The sequence below is a fragment of the Geotrypetes seraphini genome, chromosome 7 (genome assembly GCF_902459505.1).
Source record: "Geotrypetes seraphini chromosome 7, aGeoSer1.1, whole genome shotgun sequence".
In the NCBI taxonomy this organism is placed as follows: Eukaryota; Metazoa; Chordata; class Amphibia; order Gymnophiona; family Dermophiidae; genus Geotrypetes; species Geotrypetes seraphini.
The window spans coordinates 93,805,450-93,832,513 of NC_047090.1; the positions used below are offsets into that span (position 1 = coordinate 93,805,450).

Sequence of the window (27,064 nt, forward strand, 5' to 3'; positions counted from 1 at the left end):
TGCTAAACAAAGACGTACGCTGGTACTTTTAGTCTCAGTTAGGGCGCTGGTCTTTGACCAGAGGGCCGCCGTGTGAGCGGACTTCTGGGCATGATGGACCACTGGTCTGAACCAGCAGTGGCAATTCTTATGTACAAATGCTTGATAGCTTAAAGGATGTATTTTTCAGGTGAAAGGAACAATGTATATGCAGGGCCGCCATCAGAAATTTCTGGGCCCCTTACTGAGCAATCCTATTGGGCCCCCCACGCACCCCTTCCCCCCCTTTTCTTCCATGGGCCGAATACACACATACTTTTCTGCTAATGCTCCACCTAAGCCAGTCCCTTAAAATCTTCTCACGTCCATTGGGTGATTTGGCATAGAGGAGATATTCATAAAAAGAATGTCCGTCAAGATCTTTACTCATAGACTGTGCCATTTGCTTTAGATCATCTTCCATCATTAATCCAAATTGCACAATTCTTTCTCTGTCTTTGTCCTGAATGACATCTGGCCACATTGCTGGATCCTTCCAGTCAACAAATTTATGAGCAGGCGCGGAGAATGCATTTTTAAACAAATGTAGTTTATCCTTGTACTCCTTATGTAATTTTAATCATCTATGGATATGTTTGTATGTTTATTGTTCAAATGGTTTTATTTATTTCCCCAAATTTATTTTTGTTATACGCATTGAAAATATTTGATATTGCGTTTAAATCAAAATCTCAATAAACTTGAAACGAGTGCCCGTGAGATTGTGGGAGGGTTAAATACTCAAAACTTAGAAGAATAACAATTTACTTAAAGTTTTTGCTACACCAGCTTTCTGGTATCTTTACATAGTTCAAGTTCAAGTTCAGGTTTATTTTGATTAATCGCCTATATAAAACTTTCTAGGCGATGTACAATAAAATACAAGTTATAAAAAAACATAATATCATACAAGTATTACAAAACATCCAAAACATCAGTACAAGTAATTATTAATTGATTAAATAAGTAGAGAAGATTTCTCTTTACCTAAAATTAACTAAACTTAACAGGGAGGAAAGAAGGGAAAGAGTTACAATATTTCTCTTAATAGAGGGAAAGGACCTATGGAAGGGAAAGACAATATAAAGAGGGAGAAAAGAAGGGAAATTAATCGTTAAAAGCATCGTTAAATAAGAAAGTCTTCAACAATTTTTTAAAAGAGATAAGATCTTTATCCTTTCTGATAAAAAGCGGCAGGGTGTTCCAAAGTTGGGGAGCTAGTACAGAGAACATATCATTTCTCCTTGTTCCAACAATTTTTAGTGAAGGGACCAATAATAAGTCTTGCTGGGAAGATCGAAGGAGTCGAGTTGTACAATAAGGGGTTATCATTCTAGATATGAATAGTGGCGTATTGAATAATAGTACCTTGAAAACTAAGAAAGCTATTTTAAATGTTATCCGATGATTGATAGGTAGCCAGTGTGACTTGATAAGAAGAGGAGTGACATGATCATATTTCTTTCCTTTGTGTATAAGTTTTATGGCGTACGTAGCATATGTAACACCCGGGGCCCATCATTTTTTGGCACCCCCCCATCTGTAAGAAAAACATGATTTTTAGTAACAAACCACACGTCACACATGAGTACCTAGGAAAAGGCAGCATATTACATATTGAAGTGAGCAGTACATCAATACACCCATTGTAAAACTAAACAAGCCAGACCAGCACAGATCAATCCTACACCGTCAATCCTAACAGAAAACCATGTCTTTTGAACAAACAGAACACAGAAAACACCTTCGCCTAGTATGGAATATGTCATCACAAACTAACCCCTCACCCTTTTACAAAACTGTAGTGTGGATTTTAGCCACAGTGGTAACAGCCCTGATGCTCATAGAATTCTGAGCATCAAAGCTGCTACCACCATGGCTGGCGCTAAAAAATGCTCCACAGTTTTGTAAAAGGGGGGATAAAATAGAAATACACAGTTTCAACGCTCTAGCTCAGAGATGCCCAAACTTTTTGAGCTTGTGAGCTACTTTAAAATGACCAAGTCAAAATGATCTACCAACAATAAAATTAAAAAACACAAAGCACACTATACGCTGAGAAAATGTTAATTATCAATCCTATTCTGAGTTTTTTTCAAAGTGGTCAAGGCAGATGACTCTATGCATTGTCACCTCAGTAACAACCATACAAAAATAGACAAATATACCCCCATCCTTTTTATTAAACCACAATAGCAGTTTTTAGCGCAGGGAGCTGCGCTGAATGCCCAGCGCTGCTCTTGACGCTCCTAGGCTCCCTGCGCTAAAAACCACTATTGCGGTTTAGTAAAAGGGGACCATATTGTAAAATATAGACAGCAGATATAAATTCAGAACTGTGCATAGTAAGTGAAGGGAAGTTTTCATCTCTGGGAATTTACCCAGTTAACTATTAAGTTATTTGGGCAAATTCCTTTGAAAACTGTGGTAATACTGCCTCCACTTTGCTAAATTTAAAATAAAATCATTTTTCCTACCTTTGGTGATTTCATGAGTCTCTGGTTGCACTTTCTTCTTCTGACTGTGCATCCAGTCTTTCTTCCCTTCTTTCAGCCTGTATGCTTCCTCTCCTTCACACCTCATTCCCTCCCCCAACTTTTTCTTCCTCTCTTCATGCCCCCTTTCTTTTTTTCTGTTTCTCTTCTTTCCTTCTGTCTCCCTGCCTGCCCCCTTTCTTTCTTTCCCCAAGCCACTGCCGCTGCCATCGGGGAACAGGACCTACCAATGGATAACAGGCCCCAAAGCCAACGCATGCTCTACCTGCTTCGGGCCGACCAGCATTCCTCTCCCCGACGTCAATTCTGCCGTCGGAGAGGAAGTTCCGCCCAGCCAGGCAGCGATTGGCTGGCCCGAACTTCCTCTCCGACAGCAGAATTGACGTCGGGGAGAGGAAGACTGATCGGCCCGATAGATCACCAAGGCAAAGTGAGTCCTGGGTGATCGACTCACTTTGCCTTGGCGAGCTACTGGCACCCCTGCCTTAGAACACTGCCTAGGACCCTGGGGGAGCCCGGGCCCCCTGTCAGCTCCGGGACCCTGAATGTAGGACCGGTAGTACTGCCCTGATGGCGGCCCTGTGTATATGTACCTAAAAATTTAAGACCTTATTTTAAGCTGACCTATAGACAGATGAAAACAACTTTTAAATGACAGTGCTGCAGTGACTGGTATGGTTAATGGGCTCCCTCTGCTTGTATTTTGGATGTATACAGTGTCTTCTACTTGCAATTTGTATTCATTAAAGAGATAACAAAGGTTGGGCATAGAAAATGAAGCAAGGGCTTACCTTCATAATAGATGTGTCTTATTTCATCTCTCTCTTTGCATCTTGTATCTTAATCCTGGGTATGCTCTCTAAAGAATATATCCCTACCACCATTTTCTCATTCCTGCCCTGGGTAGAGAAAAAGAACCATATAAAGGCTTTTAAATATCAGATCCTTAATATATAAGCCCCTCTTTCTAGTTTAAAATTTCAAGTTTTATTAAAATGTGATAAAACACTAATCATACATTCTAAGCATTTGACAATTAAAAATGGGGAATGATTAACAAACTTATTAATGACATAACATGACTTACATGAAAATAACAGGATGATAGGGAGAAATACAATTTAAAAAAAGAAAAAAGTACAAATAAGGTTACAAATAAAAGGGAAAGGACGGAATCATATCAGTAAAACAGAATTTGGCAAGGAAGGACCCAGAGATCTTTTAGCAATCATAAGCATCAATAATAATAAAACCCTAAGTGAACATGCGCACTCCTACCTCCGTGATCCGTAGCTCTGTGGCAGAGTAGGCAGAGACATGGTAGTAGCAGCACGTGTGCTGGTGGAGGTTTTCAGTGCTTTCCTACACTTCCTACAGCTGGAGCCAGCAGCGGTTTCTGTGCGCCGGTTGCCCTTTGCACTATAAAATAAAAAAAGGTACATGGGAGAAGGGCCATGATAAAAAGACAGGCAGGGGGCATGGAGATAGATAGAAATAAAGACACACACAGAAAGACAGGTAGGTGGCAGAAGGGGCACGAGAAACAGACAGGACAGGGGGCAGGGAGATAGACAGAAATAAAGAAAAACCCACAGAAAAACAAGTAGGTGGCAGAAGGGGCATGAGGAACACAGCCAAGGAGAGAGACAGCAGACAGATAGCAGCCAAGGAGAGAGACAAACAGACAGACACATCTATTCTAGTACCCGTTAATGTAACGGGCTTAAATACTAGTCTTTAAATAAGAAGTTTTTAAGGTTGCCCTTAAATTTATCTAAATTTTTCTCAGACCTTAAATATGTTGGTAATGAATTCCATATTGTAGGGGCTATAGTTGCGAATGAAATAGCCCTACGTGTACTAGAATGTGTACGGTTTTTAAGAATGGGACATGAAGAAGGTGCTGAGAGGCGGATCTTAAAGTTCTCGATGGATCATGAGGAATAAGGAACTTGTGGATAAAAGCACCTTAAAGGTGATTAAAGCAATTTTATAAGTAATGCGATGGTGGATTGGTAACCAATCAGCACTTTTTAGCAAAGGAGTTATGTGGTCAAATTTTTTCTTGTTAGTTATAATTTTTTGGGCAGTGTTATGTATTAATTGTAAGCATTGGATGTGTTTTTGACAGACACCTTTGAATAAGGAATTACAATAGTCAAGTTTGGAAATTATAAGAGAGTGAATTAATATGTTGAGAGACTGAGGATCAAGAATGTTGGTTAAGGATCTGACCATTCTGAGTTTCCAAAAACAATTCTCGACAACTGTGCTAATCTGAAGGTGATAGGAAAGTTTATGGTCAATCATAACACCGAGAATTTTGATTAAACTAACAAAGTTTATTGATGTGCCATTGATGATAATCGATGTTAAATTACAATTCAAGATACTGATGGGAATAGACTTAGTAGATAAAGACAGGTTGTTCAATTCTCCGAGGTAGGGAGAGTGAGAGGGCCCTTTCTAAAGTTAAAAGGGGATAGATTCCATACAAACGTAAGGAAGTTCTTCTTTACCCAGAGAGTGGTAGAGAACTGGAACACTCTTCCAGAGTCTGTTATAGGGGATAACACTCTCCAGGGATTCAAGACAAAGTTGGACAGGTTCCTGCTGAACCGGAACGTACACAGGTAGGGCTGGTCTCGGTTGGAGCACTGGTGTTTGGCTTAGGGGCCGCCGTGTGAGCGGACTGCTGGGCACGATGGACCACTGGTCTAACCCAGCAGCGGCAATTCTTTTATTTTCTTTCCATGGAAAGAGCAGCCAATTGATTTTGGAGATATTTAGTGAAAGCATATTAGCTGATCTTATCGAGTTTTAAATTGACAAGATTGATGTCATTAGGATTGGATGCGTCAATGGGATGAATGATCTGAATATCGTCAGTGCAAGCATACGCGGTAAGACCGATGGATTGGCATAAAGTAAGCAAAGGGGCCAGATAGATATTGAAAAGAAGAGGGGAAAGTATAGATCCCTGAAGAATCCCAAAGTTATTTTTAAATACAGTTGATGATGTGTTATTGAAGGATACTAGAGAGGTACAATTTGAAAAATAAGAGAACCAGTCAAGGATTTGTTCAGAGATTCCAGTGGCAGCAAGTCTTTGGAGAAGTAATGAATGGTCTATCATATCAAAAGCGGCTGAGAGGTCTAATGAAACAAGAATGACAGATTTGTGCTGATCCAGATAATATTGTATGGAAGTGGTGAGACCTAGCAAAGCATGTTCTGTTGAATTAATTTTGCAAAAACCGGTTTGATTGGGGTGTAAAAACCGGTTTGATTGAGGTGTAAAGCATGGGTATGGTTGAAGAAATCGAATAGCTGATTGAATAGTATTTTCTCTGTTAATTTTGAAAGAAATAGAATATTTGAAATAGGCCTGTAGTTGACGCAGTCTGAGGTGCTTCTAGACAGAAACAAAAAGAAATTTATGACTCTTGGTTCTGTGTAAGTACAGTGCTTGACATTTCTTAGCATATATTTATCACTAGTCATAGTCATTTGATAGAGGAGTCAGATATAGTGTGCAGAGCCTCAAAACTACCAGGCATATATATTAGAGGTGTAACAAGGATGGGAGGCATCAGGGGCAGTGGCACCCCACCTCGCTCTCTTCTCTGCCCCCTCTGCTCCTTACTCGCCCCCTACCACGCACTCTACCCTTCCCTTCCCCAGTATCTATTTAGCTTCCCATGCGTGAGCAGCATCTCTAACTTGCTACCCTTACTGGCATCGTCTCTCCTTCTGACATCACTTCCTAGTTGTGGGGCCCAGAAGTGATGTCAGAGGGGAGTGGTAACGCCAGCGCGAGAAGCAGATTAGAGCTACTGAAGAGCTAGAGGTATAGTGGGGGTTGGAGGGAGGAAAATTGAAGGTGCACACATGATGGAGGAGGAGCGAGATGAAGCAGAGGAGTGTAAAGGAGGCAAGGTGCAAGTTCCCCCACCCCTTCCCCCCCTTACTACATCACTGATATATATAAGTGGATTCTATAAATGGCACCCAAATTTGTGCATGGTCCTGAGATCCATGCATGAATAATAAAGTAGATAACCAGCCATTAACGGGCAATTAATCTTATTAATGGGCACCCAAATCTTGTAAGCAACTCAAAAGAGGGCTTGGCCATGGGAGGGTCAGAATTATTCACAAAAGATACACTAGTGTTACAGAATTATGGGGATCTGTACCCAACTTGGTGTAAGTCCTCACCCATAAACCCCCTCTTTTACTAAGGCGTGAGAGCCGATTTAACGTGCTATATGCTAACGCACCCATTATATTCTATGGACATTTTAGCATTTAGTGCATGCTAATTGTTAGTACACACTAAATCAGTGAGCGTACCTTAGTAAAAGGACCCCTAAGTTAGGTGCATGAATTCCCATTAGAAATGGCTCTGAGTTTTTGAAGAGCAGGTTCTCCCTCTACACACCTCCAAGGTCACTAAGGTCCTCCCAAGGAGTATCCCTAACCACTCCCTCTCTGAAGGACATCACACGATGTGATACTCGCCAGTGAACCTTCTCTGGAGTAGCTGCCACACTCTGGAAGGCACTCCCTGAAAGGCTTTGCTTAACACAAGACTATCTCTACTTCAGGAAGCAGGTGAAAGCTGCTTGCTAGTCGCACTCAGTGGCACAGGCTACACGTACTATAGCCTGTAGAGAAAAAGAACCATATAAAGGCTTTTAAATATCAGATCCTTAATATATAAGCCCCTCTTTCTAGTTTAAAATTTCAAGTTTTATTAAAATGTGATAAAACACTAATCATACATTCTAAGCATTTGACATCTGTAACCCCTCAACTTATGCACAGTTGGCCAAACTGGTTTAAGAACATAAGAATTGCCGCTGCTGGGTCAGACCAGCAGTCCATCGTGCCCAGCAATCCACTCACGCGGTGGCCCTCTGGTCAAAGACCAGCGTCCTGAGACTAGCCCTACCTGCGTACGTTCCGGTTCAGCAGGAACTTGTCTAACTTTGTCTTGAATCCCTGGAGGGTGTTTTCCCCTATGACAGACTCCAGAAGAGCATTTCTACCACTCTCTGGGTGAAGAAGAACTTCCTTACGTTCGTACAGAATCTATCCCCTTTCAATTTTAGAGAGTGCCCTCTCATTCTCCCTACCCTGGAGAGGGTGAACAACCTGTCCTTATCTACTAAGTCTATCCCCTTCAGTACCTTGAATGTTTCGATCATGTCCCCTCTCAATCTCCTCTGTTCGAGGGAGAAGAGGCCCAGTTTGTCTAATCTTTCGCTGTACGTCAACTTCTCCAACCCCTTAACCATTTTAGTCGCTCTTCTCTGGACCCTTTTGAGTAATACCATGTCCTTCTTCATGTACGGCAACCAGTGCTGTAAGCAGTACTCCAGGTGAGGGTGCACCATGGCCCGGTACAGCAGCATGATAACTTTCTCCGATCTTTTCGTGATCCCCTTCTTTATCATTCCTAGCATTCTGTTCGCCCTTTTTGCCGCCGCCACACATTGCGCAGACGACTTCATCGACTTGTCGATCAGAACTCCCAAGTCCCTTTCCTGGGAGGTCTCTCCAAGGACTGCCCCGGATATCCTGTATTCGTGAATGAGATTTTTGTTACAGACATGCATCACTTTACACTTATCCACGTTGAACCTCATCTGCCATGTCGATGCATTAAACAGAAAAATTTGGAAAAAAAATTATTTTATTTTTTTAATATCTTTATTCATTTTGAAGCCATAAGTAAGTGCAAAATTTTTTGTTGGATCTTCAGATCACTGACTGGGTATGTAACTCCTGTATAATTCAGCCTTTATCCTCATTAATCCATTTTTCAATTTTTCAAATGTTCTTTATATTTATGCAAGACCAAAGTCAATTACTTATTTTTTGCCTTTCTTCACCTCTTCTGACATGAATTCATGTTTCTGTATCGTCTTCAGAGTCGAGGTGATTACCACTAGCATTTCCTCATACCCATTCAATATATCATGGTAGGATGTGTTTATCAACTCCTACACTAGCTGAGGTAATATTCAAGCATCTTTCTGACCTATGCTTACACCCTACGCTGTCTACTGTTTTATCGCATATTGTAATATAGTAGGTTATGCTGTACTTTGTAATATATAGTACTCCCCTGAAATTCACGGGGCTTCCATTCCAGGAACCCCTGCGAATTTCAAAAAACCACAGGCAGGGCAGGCATGAGAGGGCAGCCAGAGAGGCAGAAGAGGGCAGCTGGAGCACCGGCGAGAGAAAATCGCTCGCGGTCTGCTCCGACCGCCTCTTCCTGTGGTAAAGTCGGGCTACACCAATCAGGAGCTGCTTTTGACATGCGAACCGTGAATTTGCGGGGGAACACTGTACTTTGCAATGGTAATGTAGCATATTATGCTGTACTTTGTATTGAAATTTGAGTATTTTTACTGCTGTAATTGTCTATTGCTTATGTTTGATGTATTCTTACTGTACACCACTTGAGAGAATTCCCTCAAAAAGGCCATAAATAAATCCTTAGCACTAAATAATAGAGTGCTCATCAGTGGGGTAGTAAGGCGGGGTGGTCCACCCTGGGCGCCATCATGGTGGGGGCGCCAGCGCCCCCCCTTCCCTTCCCTTCCTCCGTCAACTACGAGGTGACACCAGGAAATTCTTTTTCACTGAAAGAGTGGTTGATCGCTGGAATAGTCTTCCACTACAGGTGATTGAGGCCAGCAGCGTGCCTGATTTTAAGGCCAAATGGGATCGGCACATGGGATCTATTCACAGGGCAAAGGTAGGGGAGGGACATTAAGGTGGGCAGACTAGATGGGCCGTGGGCCCTTATCTGCCGTCTATTTCTATGTTTCTATGTTACCTCTGGTTGTTCACCGCCATGAGTAACCACTTCAACATGGTCCTCGTGACCGCGTCAGTTCCCGTTGACGTCGCCTCCAGGTGCCGTGCGTAGGAAGTGACGTCGGAGGGATAGAACGCGGTTGCGAGGAGCACGTTGAAGTGGTTGGTCACGGCGGTAAACAACTAGCTGTATGGGGGAAGGGAAGGGGGTGGCTGTGGCAGAGTGGGGTCGAGAAAGGAGCAGGAGGCGGAGACGAGGGCGGTGGAGGGGCGCCACCGCCCCAGGCGCCTCTCACCCTGGCTACACCACTGGAACTCATCCCAGAGCACCTTTTATAGAATATTGCTAAGCACTGATTTTTTTTTTCCTGGCACCTATTTATGGAATCTGACCCATATTGACAATGGAAGCAATTCCATAAAGTGACACTTGAATGTAGGCCTAACAAAGAAGCACATTTAGTTCCAATTCTACAGTATAATGGTTTTAAAGTGCTCAAAGCTACTTTCGCATGCCAAAACTTAGGTGCAACCAGTTTATGCCCGCTCAGTGGTAGGCGTAAGATGGCACCTTTGTGCCTTACAAAGCATGCATCTAATACTATTCTATAAGGTGTGTGGGTTACTAGATGAAATGCTCATGACATGCCCATGCTCTGCCCATTTGCTGTTGCATGCCATGTGACTAGCACCTCATTTGTATAGAAGTGGGGAGAAGGAAGCAAACATTGAATACAAGACAAAGTCTGCAGCGGTCAAAACAGCAGTCAGGGAGGCCAAACTTCGAATGGAAGAAACTCTAGCGAAGAATATTAAGAAAGGGGCCAAATCCTTCTTCAGGTACATTAGTGACAGGAAGAAGAACACAAATGGGATAGTACGCCTTAGAACGCCAGACGGGAATTATGTGGAAACAGATTCCGATAAAGCCAAACTGCTGAATGATTACTTCTGCTCGGTCTTTACCTGCGAGGCACCAGGGCAAGGGCCAAGGCTGGAAACAAAGCAAAGCATGGAAGATCCATTTCAGAATTTTAAGTTCACAATAGAGGTCTGCACGGGAACGGGGATCGCGGGGATCCCGCGGGTTCCCCCCCTGGCCCACCGGACTCCCACGGGGACGCCCCCTGGCCCATGGGACTCCCACGGGGATGAAAACAGCCTACCTAAATTCTGGCGATGCAAGCATGCAGCTTACAAGTCCGGCGTCGCCGCGGGAAATAGCCATGCTGAGCAGTGAGCTCAGCACGTACACAGATGAAAGCCTTGCTTGCTGATTGGTCCGGCGGCCCAGCCCCGCCATGCCGCCGGACCAATCAGCAAGCAAGGCTTTCATCTGTGTACGTGCTGAGCTCACTGCTCAGCATGGCTATTTCCCACCGCGACGCCAGACTTGTAAGCTGCATGCCTGCATCGCCAGAATTTAGGTAGGCTGTTTTCATCCCCGTGGGAGTCTCTCTCGTGCGCTATGGCTCTAAGTCAGGGGTGCCCAACACGTCGATCGCGATCAACCGGTAGTTCAGGAAGGCAACGTGAGTCGACCGCAGAGCCCATCCCGGGCTCTGTGATAGACTCGTGTTGCCGTCCTGATCTACCGGGCCTATCAGCCTTCCTCTCCCCGATGTCAAAGATGCCGACGCGGGCATTAGGCTGTTTTTGTCATTTCGGGTGGGGGGTGGCAGCGGCAGCAGCAGCCTGAAAAAGAAATCATCCTGGCTGGGGTCGGTGTCATGCTCCGGAGCTTCTACAGCCTTCCTATCTCTCTCTCCCTAATACCTGCTTCCAGCCACACCCCCTGCTCCGCAGCTCTCTTCGGCAACTCAGCAGCAGCGATCGACACAAGTTTCTGACGTCGGGGCCTACCCTCTGCGAGTCCCGCTTGTTTCAACTTCCTTTTTCCACAAAGGCGGGACTCGTAGAGGGAAGGCCTCGATGTCGGCAGCTTGTCTTGATCACCGCTGCTGACGAGTTGCTGAAGAGAGCCGCAGAGCAGGGGGGTGTTGCCAGGTGCAGGTAGAAGGCAGAGGGCCAGATGCAGGACTCGTGGGTGAGGGAGGAGAAGAGAGAAAGAAAGAGAGAGGGGAGGGAAACAAAAGGAAATATTTCATACTGGGCTGGGCCGGAGTGGAGGGAGGGTGGAAAGATTCTGGCTACCGGGTGCAGTAAAAAAGGAAAATGGGGGAAAGCTGAAAATGGAGATAGTGACACAAAGAAGAGAAAGGGTAAGCAGGACCTACTGAATAAGGATAGAGATACAGAGGGGACATGAAGAGGAGGTGAAATAGAGACATAGAAGTAATGCTGAAAAAGTGTGTGGGGGGGGAGATAAAGACATTGAAAGGGCAAATGGTGAACATGGGGTAAAGACAAGGACAGAGACAAATGAAGATTCTGAAAAAGTGGTGAGATAGGGATATAGGTGAGATGGACACAAAGAAGGATGATGCTGGAAAATAGGTGGAATGGTAATTCTGACAAACACAGAAGGGAAATGCTGGATCAAGGAGAGATGGGGCTCAGGCTGGATGGAATGAGGAGAAATGCCTTGTTGGCCCGGAACTTCCTCTCCTACCTCAGAATTGACGTCAGGGAGCGGAATGCTGGTCAGTGCGACGCTTCTGCAGGGAAAGCTTGGGACAGCGATGGCTTGGGGGCTATTTCCCGATGGCGGTGGCAGCAAACCGAGTGGCTTGGGGGAGGGCACGGAGAAAGAAAGAAAAGGGGCAGACAGGGAGACAGAAAGAAAAAGTTGGGGGAGAAAATGAGGTCTGGAGGAGAGGAAACATACAGGAGGCTGAAAGAAAGGAAGAAAAATTGGATGCACAGTCAGAAGAAGAAAGTGCAACCAGAGACTCATGAAATCACCAAACAGCAAAGGTAGGAAAAATGATTTTATTTTCAATTTAGTGATCAAAATGTGTCGGTTTTGAGAATTTATTTGTGCTGTCTATATTTTGCACTATGGCTCCCTTTTACTAAACCGCAATATCGTTTTTTAGCGCAGGGAGCCTATGAGCATTGAGAGCAGCACGAGGCATTCAGCTTAACTCCCTGTGCTAAAACCTACTATTGTGGTTTAGTAAAAAGGGAGGGGGTGTATTTGTCTATTTTTGTATTTTGTTACCGAGGTGACATTGCATAGAGTCATCTGCCGTGACCTCTTTGAAAAAACCCGGAATATGAATAATTAACATTTTCTCTGCCTTTCATTGTGCTTTGTGTTTTTTTTTTAATTTTATTGTTGGTAGATCATTTTGACTTAGTCATTATAAAAGTAGCTCACAAGCCCATAAAGTGTGGGCACCCCTGCTCTAAGTCTTCTTACTCTGGGGCACCAGACCTCCCTCATACAAAGGCCGGGAATGCAGAGTTGGTTCCATTCTCGGTAGGGGATGCCTTGGTAGGCTCACTGCTCAGCCACTGGGAACCCAGATTCGGTCCTGTTCTGGGTGGAGGACACTTGTGGGGTGGGGTGGGGAGGGGGGCTAGTTTGCGCCATCGTGCAGGCTGCCTCTGCTGGCAAAAGCACAGTCTGTCCTAATCTAGGGGGAGAAAACCTAGCAGGGACCAGGCTGCACCACAATACTGGCTTCTAGAAAGCACAATGGACTGGGGGGAGGGGTCTAGCAGTGTGTGGCACCATTTGGACCCATGTAGACTTGCACGGCCATTCAGATGCTGACCTGAGGTCCCTTTCCATCCAGCATCTGCCCCTCTGTCTGCTGCTTCTGCCCAGCATCTGATCTGTCTCCTGCCCAGCATCTGATCTGTCTCCTCTCTTCCTCCTTTCTGCCCCCTCTGTCATCCCATCCATCATCCACCCTTCTTTCTCCCCCTTCCATCCAGCATCTGCCCATCTTTCCCCCCCTTTCAGCCCAGCATCTGCTTCATTTCTCTTTCTCCCCCTTCTATTCAGTGTCTGCTCCATCTTTCTCTTTCCTCCCTTCCATCCGTATCCTCCCCTTCTCCTCCTTTCCATTCAATGTCTTCCTCCCCTCTCCTTTTCTTTACATCCATCATCTGTCTTTTTCTCTCTCTCCAGGCATTCCAGCTTGTCTTATCTTTCCCCTTTCATCCAGTGTGTCTGATCCCTCCCCATTTCTATCTACAGTCTGTCTCCTCTCACCTCCTACATCCAGTATCTACCCCCTCCCACCTGACACCTCAGCCACCGCCAGACTGATGCAAAGCCTTCCCTCCGATGTCAGCTCCGACTTCGGGGGAAGACTTCTGGGTCGGCTACATATGGCTTGCTGCAGGCTGCCTCCAACCCCTGCTGTTATCTGGACTCGAATGAAGTGGTGGAAGGGAATGCATTTTTGGACACAGAAGTCATGAACTGGGGAGAGAGGAAGGGAGGGAAAGAGATGCTGAGGTGGGGGAGGGAATAGAAAGAGAGAATTGGGTGTGGGTGTGTCAATGAGCGGGAAAGAGAGATAGTTGTGTACACACGGCAAATGGAAGAAAGAGGAGAATTTTTGGTCGTAGGGAGGAAGGTACAGAATGTGATAGGGAAGAAAAAGATGAGAGTGAGAAATGTGGCAAGGGAACAATGGGACAGATTGAAAGGGATGCAAGAGGGAGGAATATTGGACAGTGGTGAAGGGAATGGAGGGAGAGATGTGGCATAGTGTTGGAGAGGGGTGATAGAAGGAGAAATGTTGGGCATGGGGCTGGTGGGCAGGCACGAAAGATGAGAAAGAGATAAATGCTGGACCATGGTAGGGGGAACCAATGGACAGCAACAGAAGAATTTACAGAAGATGGGAAAGCGGAAAAAAGAAACTGGGACCAACTTTATGGAAAAATAAGTCTCCAGACAACAAAGGTAAAAAACGGAATTTATTGACTAAAATATGTTAGCTTTGGGAAATGTATATGGCAGATGTCTTTGTTTTGTGTTCAAAAGAAAAGGAAATGCATTTCTGGTTTTATTTCTACAGTGTTGAAGTACTTGTTGACCCTTGCTGTGACTGGTGGGGATCCCCAAGCACTGCCAGCAGAGGACCTCCTCTAGAGATGGCCAGAACTCCCCTCCACCGAGCGCAGCAGTCGCTGGCAGCATCCAAGAGCCACTGAGGTGCCAGCATCTGTGACTCAGGGACGCTACTGCTGCCTGCCAAGCTTGGCAAAAGGGACCCCTGGCCAACTGCAAAGGAAGTCCTCAGCTGACAGTTTGTGGGTTCTCATCAGCTGAGTATTTATATTTTATATTTACATTAGAGGTTCTGGTAGAAACCCATTTACAAAGTATGTATTCTTCCCAATTAATATTTCCAAATTAATAAAGTCTCTTTGCTTATTTGTAAATGGATCTCTACCAGAGCCTTTAATTCAGTAGCATAATTAAATAAAATAACTATTTCTGAAGTTTATAGGGAAGGATGGTGACGGAGGGGATTCCTCGCGGGGACGGGTGGGGACGGAGGGGATTCCTCGCGGGGACGGGTGGGGACGGAGGGATTCCTCACGGGGACGGGTGGGGACAGAGGGATTCCTCACGGGGACGGGTGGGGACGGGTGGGATTTTGGCGGGGACGGGTGGGATTTCTGTCCCCGCGCAACTCTCTAGTTCACAACTGCTGATGTGTACAGAGAACTGTCAGGACTCAAGGTGAACAAAGCCATGGGACCGGACAATTTGCACCCACGAGTGCTCAGAGAGCTATGCGATGTTCTAGCGAAACCGTTGGCCATGCTCTTCAATCTCTCCCTAAGTACGGGGAGAGTCCCCCTGGACTGGAAAACAGCTAACGTCGTTCCTCTGCACAAAAAGGGATGCAGAGCAGAGACTGCGAATTACCGACCAGTGAGTCTCACATCAATAGTGTGTAAACTCATGGAAACTCTACTTAAAGGTAAATTAGACACGATAATGGATGAAGGGAATCTAAGGGATCCCTGTCAACATGGATTCACCAGAGGCAGGTCATGCCAATCAAATCTTATAAGCTTCTTTGATTGGGTGACAGGAAAGCTGGACTCGGGAGAGTCTCTGGATAAAGTATACTTGGATTTCAGCAAAGCGTTTGACAGTGTCCCACACCGTAGACTACTAAACAAGATGAAATCGATGGGTTTATGCGAGAAGCTAACTGCATGGGTCAGGGATTGGCTGAGTGGAAGACTTCATAGGGTGGTGGTCAACGGCACCCTCTCTGAGACATCGGAGGTGACTAGCGGAGTGCCACAGGGCTCAGTCCTGGGACCATCCCTTTTCAACATATTCATAAGGGACTTGACCCGAGGGCTTCAGGGTAAAGTAACACTGTTCGCCGCCGCCAAACTGTGTAATATAGTAAGTGAAAGCAATCTCAAGGATAGTATGACGCAGGATCTGATCACGTTGGAAAACTGGTCCTCGACATGGCAGCTGGGCTTCAACGCTAAGAAATGTAAGGTCATGCATCTCAGCTGCGGAAATCCATGCAAAACTTACACCTTAAACGGGGAAACACTAGCTAGGACTTCAGAAGAACGGGACTTGGGAGTAATCGTCAGTGCAGATATGAAGGCTGCCAAACAAGTGGAGCAGGCCTCATCCAAGGCAAGGCAAATGTTGGGATGTATCAATAGAGGCTTCATCAGCCGCAAACCTGAAGTCATAATGCCGCTTTACAGAGCCATGGTGAGACCTCACCTGGAATACTGTGTGCAATTTTGGAGACCACACTACCAAAAAGATGTGCTTCGAGCTGAATCTGTCCAGCGAATGGCCACTAGAATGGTCGCCGGACTCAAGAGTCTCTCATACGAAGAAAGACTGGGCAAACTACAGCTATACACTCTTGAGGAGCGTAGAGAAAGGGGAGACATGATTGAGACATTTAAGTACATCACAGGTCATGTCGAGGCGGAAAGCGATATATTCTTCCCCAGGGGATCCTCGGTCACAAGGGGGCACCCGCTCAAACTCAGAGGAGGGAAATTTAATGGTGACACCAGGAAGTATTTCTTCACAGAAAGGGTTGTAGATCACTGGAACAAACTTCCGGTGCAGGTGGTCAAGGCCACAAGCGTGCTCGACTTTAAGAATAAATGGGACATCCACGTGGGATCCCTATGGGGGTCGAACTAAGGATCTGGGTCATTAGCACTCAGACTTGATGGGATGGGTCAGAAGAGTGGGCAGACTTGATGGGCTGTAGCCCTTTTCTGCCGTCATCTTTCTATGTTTCTATATAGACATAAATGCCAATTTTTGATGTCATTAACATATGTAAGTTATAGAATGCAAGCACTTACCCCTCCTTTTAGGAAGCTGCGTTATGGGGGGGTGGGGGTTAGTGTATAATAAGAACATAGGAGTTGCTATGCTGGGACAGACCAAAGGTCCATTAAGTCCAGTATCCTGTTTCCAACAGTGGCTAACCCAGGTCATGCGTTCTGGCAAGATCCCAAAAAAGTAAAGCTGATTTTATGTTTCTTATTCTAGGAATAAGCAATGGATTTCCCCACATATATCGTAATAATGTCTTATGGGCTTTTCTTTTAGGAAGTTAATCAACCCTTTTTTAAACCCTGCTAAGCTAACTACTTTGACAACATTCTCTAGCAATGAATTCCAGACTTTAATAACATATTGAGTGATGAAATATTTTCTCTGTTTTGTTTTTAATCTACTACTTAGTAGCTTCATTGCATGCCCCCTAGTCCTAGCCGAAGGTCTGTCCATGTGTGACTGAGATATAAAAACAAAAGAAAAATCATACTGGGTCAGACCAAAGTTCCATCTACCCAGCATCCTGTTTCTACAGTGGCCAATCCAGATCAGAAATACCCGGCAGGAACTGAAGTACCAACAATATTCTATACTACCAATCTCAGGGCAAGCAAAGACTTTCTCCATGTCTGTCTCAATAGCAAATTATGAACTGTTCCTCTAGGAACTTGTCCAAACCCTTTTAAAATCATCTACGTTAACCTCTGTTACCACATCCTCTGGCAACGAGGGATCCTGCTAGCATGTAGGGTCCTAGTGGTCCTGTTTGTTCTGTTTTCCCTATTGAATTTGTGCTGGTGCTGAAGTATTGTATTTTAATACAGTAGGTAGGGCTGTTGCAATTTGAGTTGTCGATGTTAGTGTTGTTACGGTAAATTTGATATGCAGGTTCTGAGTATGTTTATGCAGGGATCTGTGTTATTTGGAAAAGTGACAATGAAACAAGAAGGTTGAATTATATTATTATTATTTGCATGGTGATTTGTAAGAGGAAATACTGTATTATAGCAGCATTGTTGGAGGAATGTGGAATGTGTTACATTTTATACTGAGATCCCTTCTAATCCTGCATAGAATGTAGATTTTAGTCCTATATGTAGATTTTAGTCCTATATTAATTGAATGAGGTCAGTAGGCGTAAAAGTACAGCAAACTCTCAGTTATCTAACACCCATGGGGATTGATAGATGCTGGATAACTGTAGTTTCTGGTTGCGTGAGAGTTACTATAAGAACATAAGACTAGCCTTACTGGGTCAGACCAATGGTCCATGAAGCCCAGTAGCCCATCCTCACACTGGCCAATCCAGGTCACTAGTACCTGGCCAAAACCCAAAGAATAGCAACATTCCATGCTACTGATCCAGTTTTGTCTCCATTCCCACCTTATCCCCCCACTTGTAGGTCCAGCATATGTTCCTCCCTTCCCACACTTCTTCCTGATCTAGGTCACTTCCTCTCTCTACCTTCTCTCCCTCCCCCTCACACTTATCAGTCCAACATCCATCCATCCGTCTCCCCTCTGGACTCTTCCTCCCCCACTTCTGGTGCACCTCCCTTCCCCCCAGGTCTGCCCTCCCTTCCTCCATGTTGGTCTGGTATCCTGGACCCCCCTGTCATTTACCCAAAGCAGCAGCAGCAGATGGTCAGCAGAGGCAGCGCTGTAAACAGGCTCTTCGTAGCCAGCCCCAAACAGCCTGTTTTCAGCGCTGCCTCTGCTGACTGGTTACCGCTGCAGCTTCGAGAAAGTGAGAGAGGGAGGGGGGAATTGGCGAGTTAGGACCGCTGCCATTGCTGCTTTGGGGCTGGAGGGAGGGAGGGGATTGGTGGGTCAGAACCACCGCCGCCACTGCTTATTGGGAAGGAGGGAGGGAGGAAAGGGCGGTTTCTACTACTACTTCTGTTTCTTCGAGGGCTGTATGTAGGAACAGAGGGGCTGTCACTGCTCCAGGAGCTGTAGGGAGGGACGGGGGGTCCAGTCAGGACCACTGCCGCTGCTGCTTCAGGTGCTGGAGGGAGGACAATTTTTTTTTTTTTTTTGCCAGCAATTTTTATTTTGCTGGTTAGGTGAGAGTGTTGGTTGCTTGAATCCCGGATAATTGGGATTCTGCTGTAATTTTATTTGATGACTGGCTGGGGGAAATTTGAAACTTATTAATGCATAGAACACCATTGGAACTTTTTTTTTCTTGTAATGTCATTTACAACTTATGTAAATAATAATAACAACTTTATTTTTTGTATACTGCAATACCACAAGCGTTTCAGAGCGGTTTACAAAGGAAGAGACTGTATACAGACAGCAATGTTACAAAAAAAAAAAAAAAAATAGATTTTCAGTTTACATTAGCATGCCAAGAGTAGTGAAGACTTATCCGGAAGCATTTCCAAGATACAAGACAGGAAAGGAGTCAGAAATTTATCAAAGAGATAGGTTTTAATTGATTTCCTGAAAGTTTGGTAGGAAGGTGTATTTGAAATGAAGTTGGTTAAACATTTATTCCATTTGCATGCTTGGAATGATAATGATCTATCAAGGAATCTCTTGTAGATAAAGCCCTTTAAGGATGGGAAAGCAAACAGGTAGGCACTACATGTGCAAGTGGTGCCTGGGAATTCAAAATGGTGCGACAGGTAGATTGGGGATGAACCTGCTATGGTTTTGAAGCAGAGGCAGGCAAACTTGAAAATGACCCTTGCTTCCACCGGCAGCCAGTGTAGTTTTTTTTGTAATACAGGCTTACATGTAGAGGAACAGCTGTGATATGCTGGTGGGTATGATGTACAGAAATGTCATTATTGCTTTCTTCTCTGTTTTCAACTCCCCACTCCATATTTCTGTCCAGAGACACTGCTGAGTACTCTAACCCTCACCTTGACTGATAGTCATCTGGTCACAGCAGGTCCTGAGGAGAATCAGCGCTGCTGTTGCATGTAATTTGTTTTAGTGCGCCTCTGAAGTGTTTTTGTACGATAAATGTAAATATTTTATTTTGTATGTTAATATGTAACTCACCCTGGATAAGGGCGGGTGAGAAATAAACATGCAAACAAAAAATCCCTCCCGCTATCCTCACAACTGAGAACTCAAATTTTTTAACAATGTGTTTGTGTATTAAGGGGGGGGGAGAGGGGGGTTAATTCTGAACAACTACCCCGAGTGCAAAAAAAAAAGATCCTGGTTCTGATAAACAAAGTAATTTTTTTTTTTTTTTTTTACAGTGCATATCCTTGTGTACATTTTCTAAATACAGTTTTGGGAATGTGGTTTACTCCCCCCAACCTACAGTCCCAGGAACTTTTTATTTTAATGCTGCTACAAGTACTGCATGCTCATTGTGGAATTATAGCTTCTCTCAGAAGTGCAGTTTTCAGGTTGGAGGTCCCCTCTAACTCCCCTTGAAAAGGGGTTTACTGACAGCATTGCAGACAAACCAATTCATTGAGGCATGAACAGCTACTCCTGTCCTCAAAAGCTCATGCCTCGTTATCTCGGTTAGTCTATAAATTGCCAACAGCCTCTGTTGGTTTTGCTGTTCCAGGCTAACACAGTTATCTCGCTTGAAGTTTTCGCCATACATAGGCAGGCAACACAAACAACTTCTCACCTTCACAGCCGCAATTCCCCAAAATGCAGCATAAAAGGTATCGTAGAAAAACGCTGCAGATTAAGAAAATAACATAAAAGCTCAGCGAGCGAAAGAGATTTTGTTGTTTAGTGCCCATATGAAATGCACTCTCGACTGCTACTATGCTTTTTAGAAAATGAAAAACCCAGAAAGCTGTGGGGGGAGGGGAGGGGGGTGGTTAGACGATAAAGAGCAAAAGGCTACAGCACAATCTGCTTTTCCAGAAGGAGCTCTAAGTGCCAGCAAACAGGGCTCTATAGAATCTATAGTGGATTGCTAGATGAAATGCTTAGATCTTTTTAGACCTCTGGGATGGACTGAAGCCTTCAACTTACCTTGTCATTTGTGGGTTTGGCTAGTGTTTTTTTTTTTTTTTCTCTCTCTCTCTCTCTTTCTCGTAGTTGCTGACGTGCCGCAAGCTCTGAATCATTCAGCAAGCAACGGGCAGGATGCAATAGGAAAGGCAAGCAATGATTCCAGCAGCAGCATCTTCTCAGCTAACCATAGCTTAGCTACTGTCAGGAGCCTGCTACTTACTCTTCCAGCCCTGCAGCAATTCTGTCCTTCAGATGACAGGAAAAAGAAGCCAAAGAGCTGCAAAAGAGATGAGCCAGGGAAAAGAGGAGTGGGGAGAACAAGATATGCAAAGCGGGAACTGGGCTCAGCCTGATTTGATGCAGCCCCGAGGAGTTCAGAGGATTAAGAGCAATTAAATGATCCTGCTCAGATAAGGGCATCCTGGCTTCAGAGATGCTCCCCAATAAGACAGCTTCTCTCCCTCTCAGTCTTTTGATAGATCGAGGCATGGACTCTTCTTGGGGTAACCTATCTCAGAATGGCACTCTGAACTATTCACAAAGCAGTGCGATCCTCATTTCTTTCATCTACTCTGTAGTGTGCTTGGTGGGTCTATGTGGCAACTCCATGGTGATATATGTCATCCTAAGGTATGCTAAGATGAAGACAGCCACCAACATCTACATTCTGAATTTGGCCATAGCCGATGAATTGCTGATGTTGAGTGTGCCCTTCCTGGTCACATCCACCTTGCTGCACCACTGGCCTTTTGGGTCCTTGCTTTGTCGTCTAGTTCTCAGCGTGGATGCCATAAATATGTTCACGAGCATCTATTGTCTTACAGTGCTCAGCATTGATCGGTACGTTGCTGTGGTGCACCCCATTAAGGCTGCCAGATACAGAAGACCTACCATAGCCAAAATGGTTAACATGGCTGTTTGGATGCTATCCATTCTCATCATCCTGCCTATCATCATCTTTTCCAATACAGCGGTGAACACTGACGGAACTATCGCTTGCAATATGCTGATGCCAGAGCCTACCCAACGATGGTTGGTGGTCTTTGTGGTGTACACTTTCTTGATGGGCTTTTTGTTTCCTGTTATAGCCATTTGCATGTGTTATATTCTCATTATTGTCAAGTTGAGGGTGGTGGCTCTCAAGGCTGGCTGGCAGCAGCGCAAGAAATCAGAAAGGAAGATCACCCTCATGGTCATGATGGTGGTGATGGTTTTTGTTATTTGTTGGATGCCCTTTTACATTGTACAACTGGTGAATGTCTTTGTAGAGCAGGACGATGCTACCATCAGCCAGCTGTCTGTCATTCTTGGCTATGCCAACAGTTGTGCCAACCCCATCTTGTATGGCTTTCTTTCGGACAACTTCAAGAGATCTTTCCAGAGGATTCTCTGTCTAAGTTGGATGGACAATGCCACTGAAGAGCCAATCGATTATTACGCCACTGCCCTGAAGAGTCGAGCATATAGTGTAGAAGATTTCCAACCTGATACTTTGGAATCGGGCAGTATTTACAGGAATGGTACCTGCACGTCCAGGACTACCACCCTCTAAGAGGGGAAGAGGCATGTTGCCAGCCAGAACATTTGCCCGAGAGGCAATGGGCAGGGAAATATGCCAAATGCAGACTAGCAAAGGCAGATACTAATAAGAACAACACAGCAAAACAACTTCTTTGCCTTTCTTTATAGCATTGGTTCTTTCTCATTTGGTTGCAATGACACACGCTTTTAATGTAAAGTGCAGGGTAAAGGATGAACCTTGCCCATGCCATGTGGCCTTTAGTCGCTGCTCTTTGTGTTTGAGCAGCCAAACCTGTTTGCTGTTTCTGTTCTTTCTGTTTCCCTTTCCCTAGTTGTTTGTCTTTTGAATGGTGCAGTATGATAATGTGCTTTGCCTTTGCATTAGAAGCTGTTCCCTGTAGGAAGATCTGGTTCAATGATACTGCTAAGGCTACTTTCAAGTATGCTTTTTACTGTCCCTTATGGCTTTAAATGGAAATCAAACTGTAGCATATCACAGGATGCAGCCCTGGGATCCTAGGGACTTGTCAAAAAGTAGGGGAGAATGACTGACGGAGAAGCCTGTAGTCTAAGATGTGTTATGATAGCAAATTATACAAAAATATTACCAATCCCTTATATTCTCAGGTAGGGAGGGGGAGGCTGAGCTCTCTAAGAGATCAAACTCCAGTTGTTTGTCTTGTTAACATATTTTTTTAAAAAAATATAACAGTGTATATAAACATATGAACAAATGAAATCTTTAAAAAAAAAAAAAAAAGGACGAATGTGCAGCGTGGCATGGGGAGAATTTGCAAGGGCAGGAAAGAAAAGAAGTCCTGTTTTTTGACCACTTGTCTGCCCTACAGTAATGAGAAACAAAACCAGGCAAGGCTTGCAACTAATGTATAAAGCAATCACTAAGCTAATAATACGCTTTCAAATATGTGCTTTTAGTGGTCACAGGCTCTGCCTGGCAGGCTGTCAGATGATGGAGACCTTTCTCATGGATGTATTTTATCTGCAAATGTGCCAGCTTATAGTCCAAACCAGCAGGGTCAATTTATAGCTTCTTAGCCAGGAAACACATTACCACAGGCCACATTTCCTATCTCCACTCTTTCTTTATGGTGGGGATAGAGAATGGAATATCTGATTTGGGGCCAGGTGAAGGTCGGAGAGGGGAGATTGGGTTGGGTGAGCATGACCAACTCCTTGTGCTGGCTCTCTATCTTAGGTGAATATCTGTTGAACTTTGCTCTTTTTTTTTTTTTTTTTCAATCCCAAGTCTTCTGACATATCTGAGACTCAGTTTCCATGCAACCATCAGTTGAATCTGTCGTACCTAATTAAAGAGGGAAGGGAGAAGAATACAGAAATTCCCAGTGCTCAGCATTTTCTCCTCTGTTAACCGGCGTAGCAGCCCACAACTTCCCTAGCCTTATCTGAATGAAGTACGATGAATGCTGTGAATAAAAAAGAGCAAGGAAGATGGATGTGTATTTTTCATTTTGTTTCATTTCATCGAGTGCATACTATTATAAAATGATGCACACTTATTCCATGATGGACTCTATTTTTTATTAGTGCATGAAAAGAAACAAAATGGGGAAAAAAACCGAACAAAAGTAGAATTTCTACCTGCACACCTGTAGAAAATAGAAAGCTCGGAACTGATTCTTATTAGTTGGACTAACTTTTAGGGGCTGTTACACTAGGGTGCACTAAGAAAAAGACTTGGCGCATTCCAATATGGGATGATCCCACAATGGCCTACCTGCGCCTAAGTTAAGGCACCATTTATAGAATATGGGCATTGGCGCACGCTAACGGAATTAGCGTCCCCCCCCCCCCCCGAAGAGCTGGATTCAGTAAATGGTGCTCAAAAATTGGTGCTAAAAAAAAAAAAAAATTAGCGCAGAATGGAATTCTATAACAGGCTTTTTGGAACTGGCACCCTTTATAGAACAACCCGTAGAGCTGGGATCCGCTTTGAGCATGAGGAATTTCACCAACTGAAACCAGGGTAAATCCCAGTGTGTGAGCTGGACGCGGGTACCTATTATTCTATAACACTGCTTGCGTATAAAGGGAACATTCTCCTCCCTTAGTTACGTCCCCTTTGCAGAGCCGTGTGGAAACACTTAGGTGCTATTCTTTAAATGGGCGTTTAAGTATATATATTTGCACAGATCTGCTGTTCCTGCTCAATTTTAGCACCTTGCATCCATTAGAATGCTTTTCTGTGCTGAAAAATTTGATGCAGATGCAGTGCATAATGTTAAGCACCATGATAACAATTCCCCTGTAAGGGGATAATTCTACATAGTGTGATATACATTAGGTTGACAATTAGACTCCTAATCCTAGGCGCAGTAATTGCAGATAATGGTAGTTAAGCACCAAAATGGGAGCAAAACAGTAGTTAAGCCTGAAAGTGCACTTAGCCGCTGTTCTATTACTGGGTGCCCAAGTGTTCTCATGTGTAATTGCAAAAGGGGGCTTCCCATGGGTGAGGTAGGGGTATTCCCACTATTCTTGCACTCGCTTTATGGAATTCCTGCATTTACAAATGCAGCTTCCTCATTTAGACTTTGCATAAGTGGTCTGGCTTAAAGCTGGGTATGTACTGTATTTTTCGGACCATAAGACACATATTTTCCACCCCCCAAAATGGGGTAGAAAGGGGGATGCGTCTTATGGACCGAATATACCGTGTGCCCCCCCTGTACTTTTTTTTAAGTGGTGGTGGTCCAGCATGGTCTCCTGCTGGACAACTGCCTCTTTGCAGAGCAACACACAACGTAGGAGCATGACCTTTGCCCTTCCTGTTTGGTCCCGCGTCGCTCTATGATTGGCTGCAGTCAATTTTTTTGTTTGTTCTGCATTTTTGAGCACCATTTATAGAATTTGAGGAATGATGGCTAAATATCACCACTAAATAGATACATTTCTGACCCATGTTCACCCACACCAAAGCCAGCCCCTTCTTATATGGGTGATATTGGGCTGTTCAGTCAGAGAGTTGGCTCAATACTATCTTTATAGCATTTGTGATTATCTCTGGGAAGAAACATGAAAGTCGTGAACCCAAAATGCTGAGACTGTCCGATTTTCATCTCATAGGTCTAAAAGTGTCAAGGGTCAATCTATGAAGTGGTTAGTCAGTACAACTGTCCAAAGTAAAGTCAAACATATATAGTCAATTATGGACAAGATTCAGCCTCAGAAAAAGGGATTCACTTTAATTTGGATAGTTGTGCTGTCTAACCACTTTATAGATTGACCCCTGACTCAGGTGGGTATGCCAAAACACAGCCTGTGAGGGGTCCATCAATAAACCAAGTTTAACTGTCTGGAAAGCCCTTTGTGCTTTTTTTGTTCTGCTCCTTCTGTGGCTTGTACTTTGTTTCCCTCTCTGCTCTCTCTAGGTCCATAAGCAGTCACATCTTCAAACTTCTGCAACTTTTTTTTAATTGCTTTTACATAAAAGGATTGGGTTCAAACTATTATACTCATACTACAAATTCGTTGCTCTACTAGAATTCAGTTAAACCTCTTTCTTTTTCTGGTGACTGTACATCATGTTTTCTTAGAGACAGTCACATTTGGAACATATGAATAAAAAAGTTTTATTTTCATGGGCCAACAGCGAATGTACAACTTCGTTTGCATATCTATGTGTTTTTCTGCTTTAAGTTTTGTCTCCTGAATAAGTTTAAAATGAAATTCAAAGAAATTTTGTTGATATGACTGTTTGCATATGCATTGCCAAAGTAATATTTTAACAACTTGAGGTACTAACATATGTGACTGTGGTACCATATGCTAATGTTTTTAACATGTGCTATTACTACTACTATTTATTATTGCTATAGCATTACCTGACGCACCCAGCATTGTACATTAAACATGCAAGAGATACTCCCTGATCGAAAGAGCTTATGATCTATTTATGACAGACACATTGGCCAAAAATGGTGAATCAATATATGCTGCTCATGTAGCGAAATACAAAGGGATGAAGAGGGATTTTCCTTCAGAGGGTAGAGGACTGCAGAGGAAATGACAAACAAATATGGTGGTTTACAAGTTGGTAGGGTTAGGATTTATACACAGCTTCGAAAAAGTGGGCTTTCAGTCTGGATTTGAATATCATCACAGATGGAGCCCGACGTACTGAGTCAGGCAAGTTGTTCCAGGCATACAACGCAGCAAGACAGAAGGGACAGAGTCAGGAGTTGGCAGTAGAGGAGAAGGATGCGGACGAGAGACTTGCCTGATGAGCAGAGTTCCTGGGGCGGAACTCTCCTCTCTTATGAAGATTTGCAGAGTGAATACACTTGTAGGAGTTTGAACTGTATGCTGAAGTGGACAGAGAGCCAATGAAGCGGCTTGAGGAGAGGGGTAATGTGAGCATAGCAACTTTGGCAGAATATGAGGTGTGCAGCAGAGTTCTGAACAGATTGAAGGGGAAAAAGACGACTTAGCGGAAGACCTGCAAGAAGCAAGTTACAGTAATTCAGGCGAGAGGTGATGAGAGTGTAGATGAGGGTCTTAGCAGCATGCTTAGAAAGGAAAGCCCAGTTTTAGTGATGCTATATAGAAAGAAGCGACAAGTTTTGACAGTCTGTTGAATATATGAGGAGAAGGAAAGAGATGAATCAAAGATGATTCCTATGTGGCGAGCCGATGAGATAGGGAGGATGAGAGCGTTATCTACCAAAACAGAAATGGGGAAAGGGGAGAGGCAGGTTTAGGAGGAAAGATAAAGAATTCAGTCTTGGCCATGTTTAATTTTAGATTGCTACCTGGATGTCTTGCTGCCATGTCAGCCAGGCAGACTGAGACTTGGGCCTGGATTCCCATAGAAATTTCAAGCACAGAGAGTAAATTTGCAGGTCGTCAACATAGAGATGGTACTAGAAGCCATGGGATGAGATTAGAACACCAAGGGAGAAAGAGTAGATAACATAACTTAACTTTATTCTTCTATACTGCCACAATCAGATGATTTCTAGGCAGTTTACACTAAAGAGAGCTGGAC

At 44.2% G+C, this 27,064-nt stretch overlaps 1 protein-coding gene and 1 long non-coding RNA gene across 3 annotated transcripts in view; both read left to right on the top strand.

Annotated features, from left to right (window-relative positions):
- LOC117363487 overlaps positions 1-27,064 on the top strand; it is a 180,484-nt gene that overhangs the window by 93,141 nt on the left and 60,279 nt on the right. The window lies entirely within an intron of this gene.
- SSTR1 (somatostatin receptor 1) lies at positions 20,552-23,234 on the top strand. Its single transcript, XM_033951282.1, has one exon. It carries the CDS (start codon positions 20,951-20,953, stop codon positions 22,067-22,069), a length of 1,119 nt encoding a protein of 372 aa, XP_033807173.1. The 5' UTR covers positions 20,552-20,950; the 3' UTR covers positions 22,070-23,234.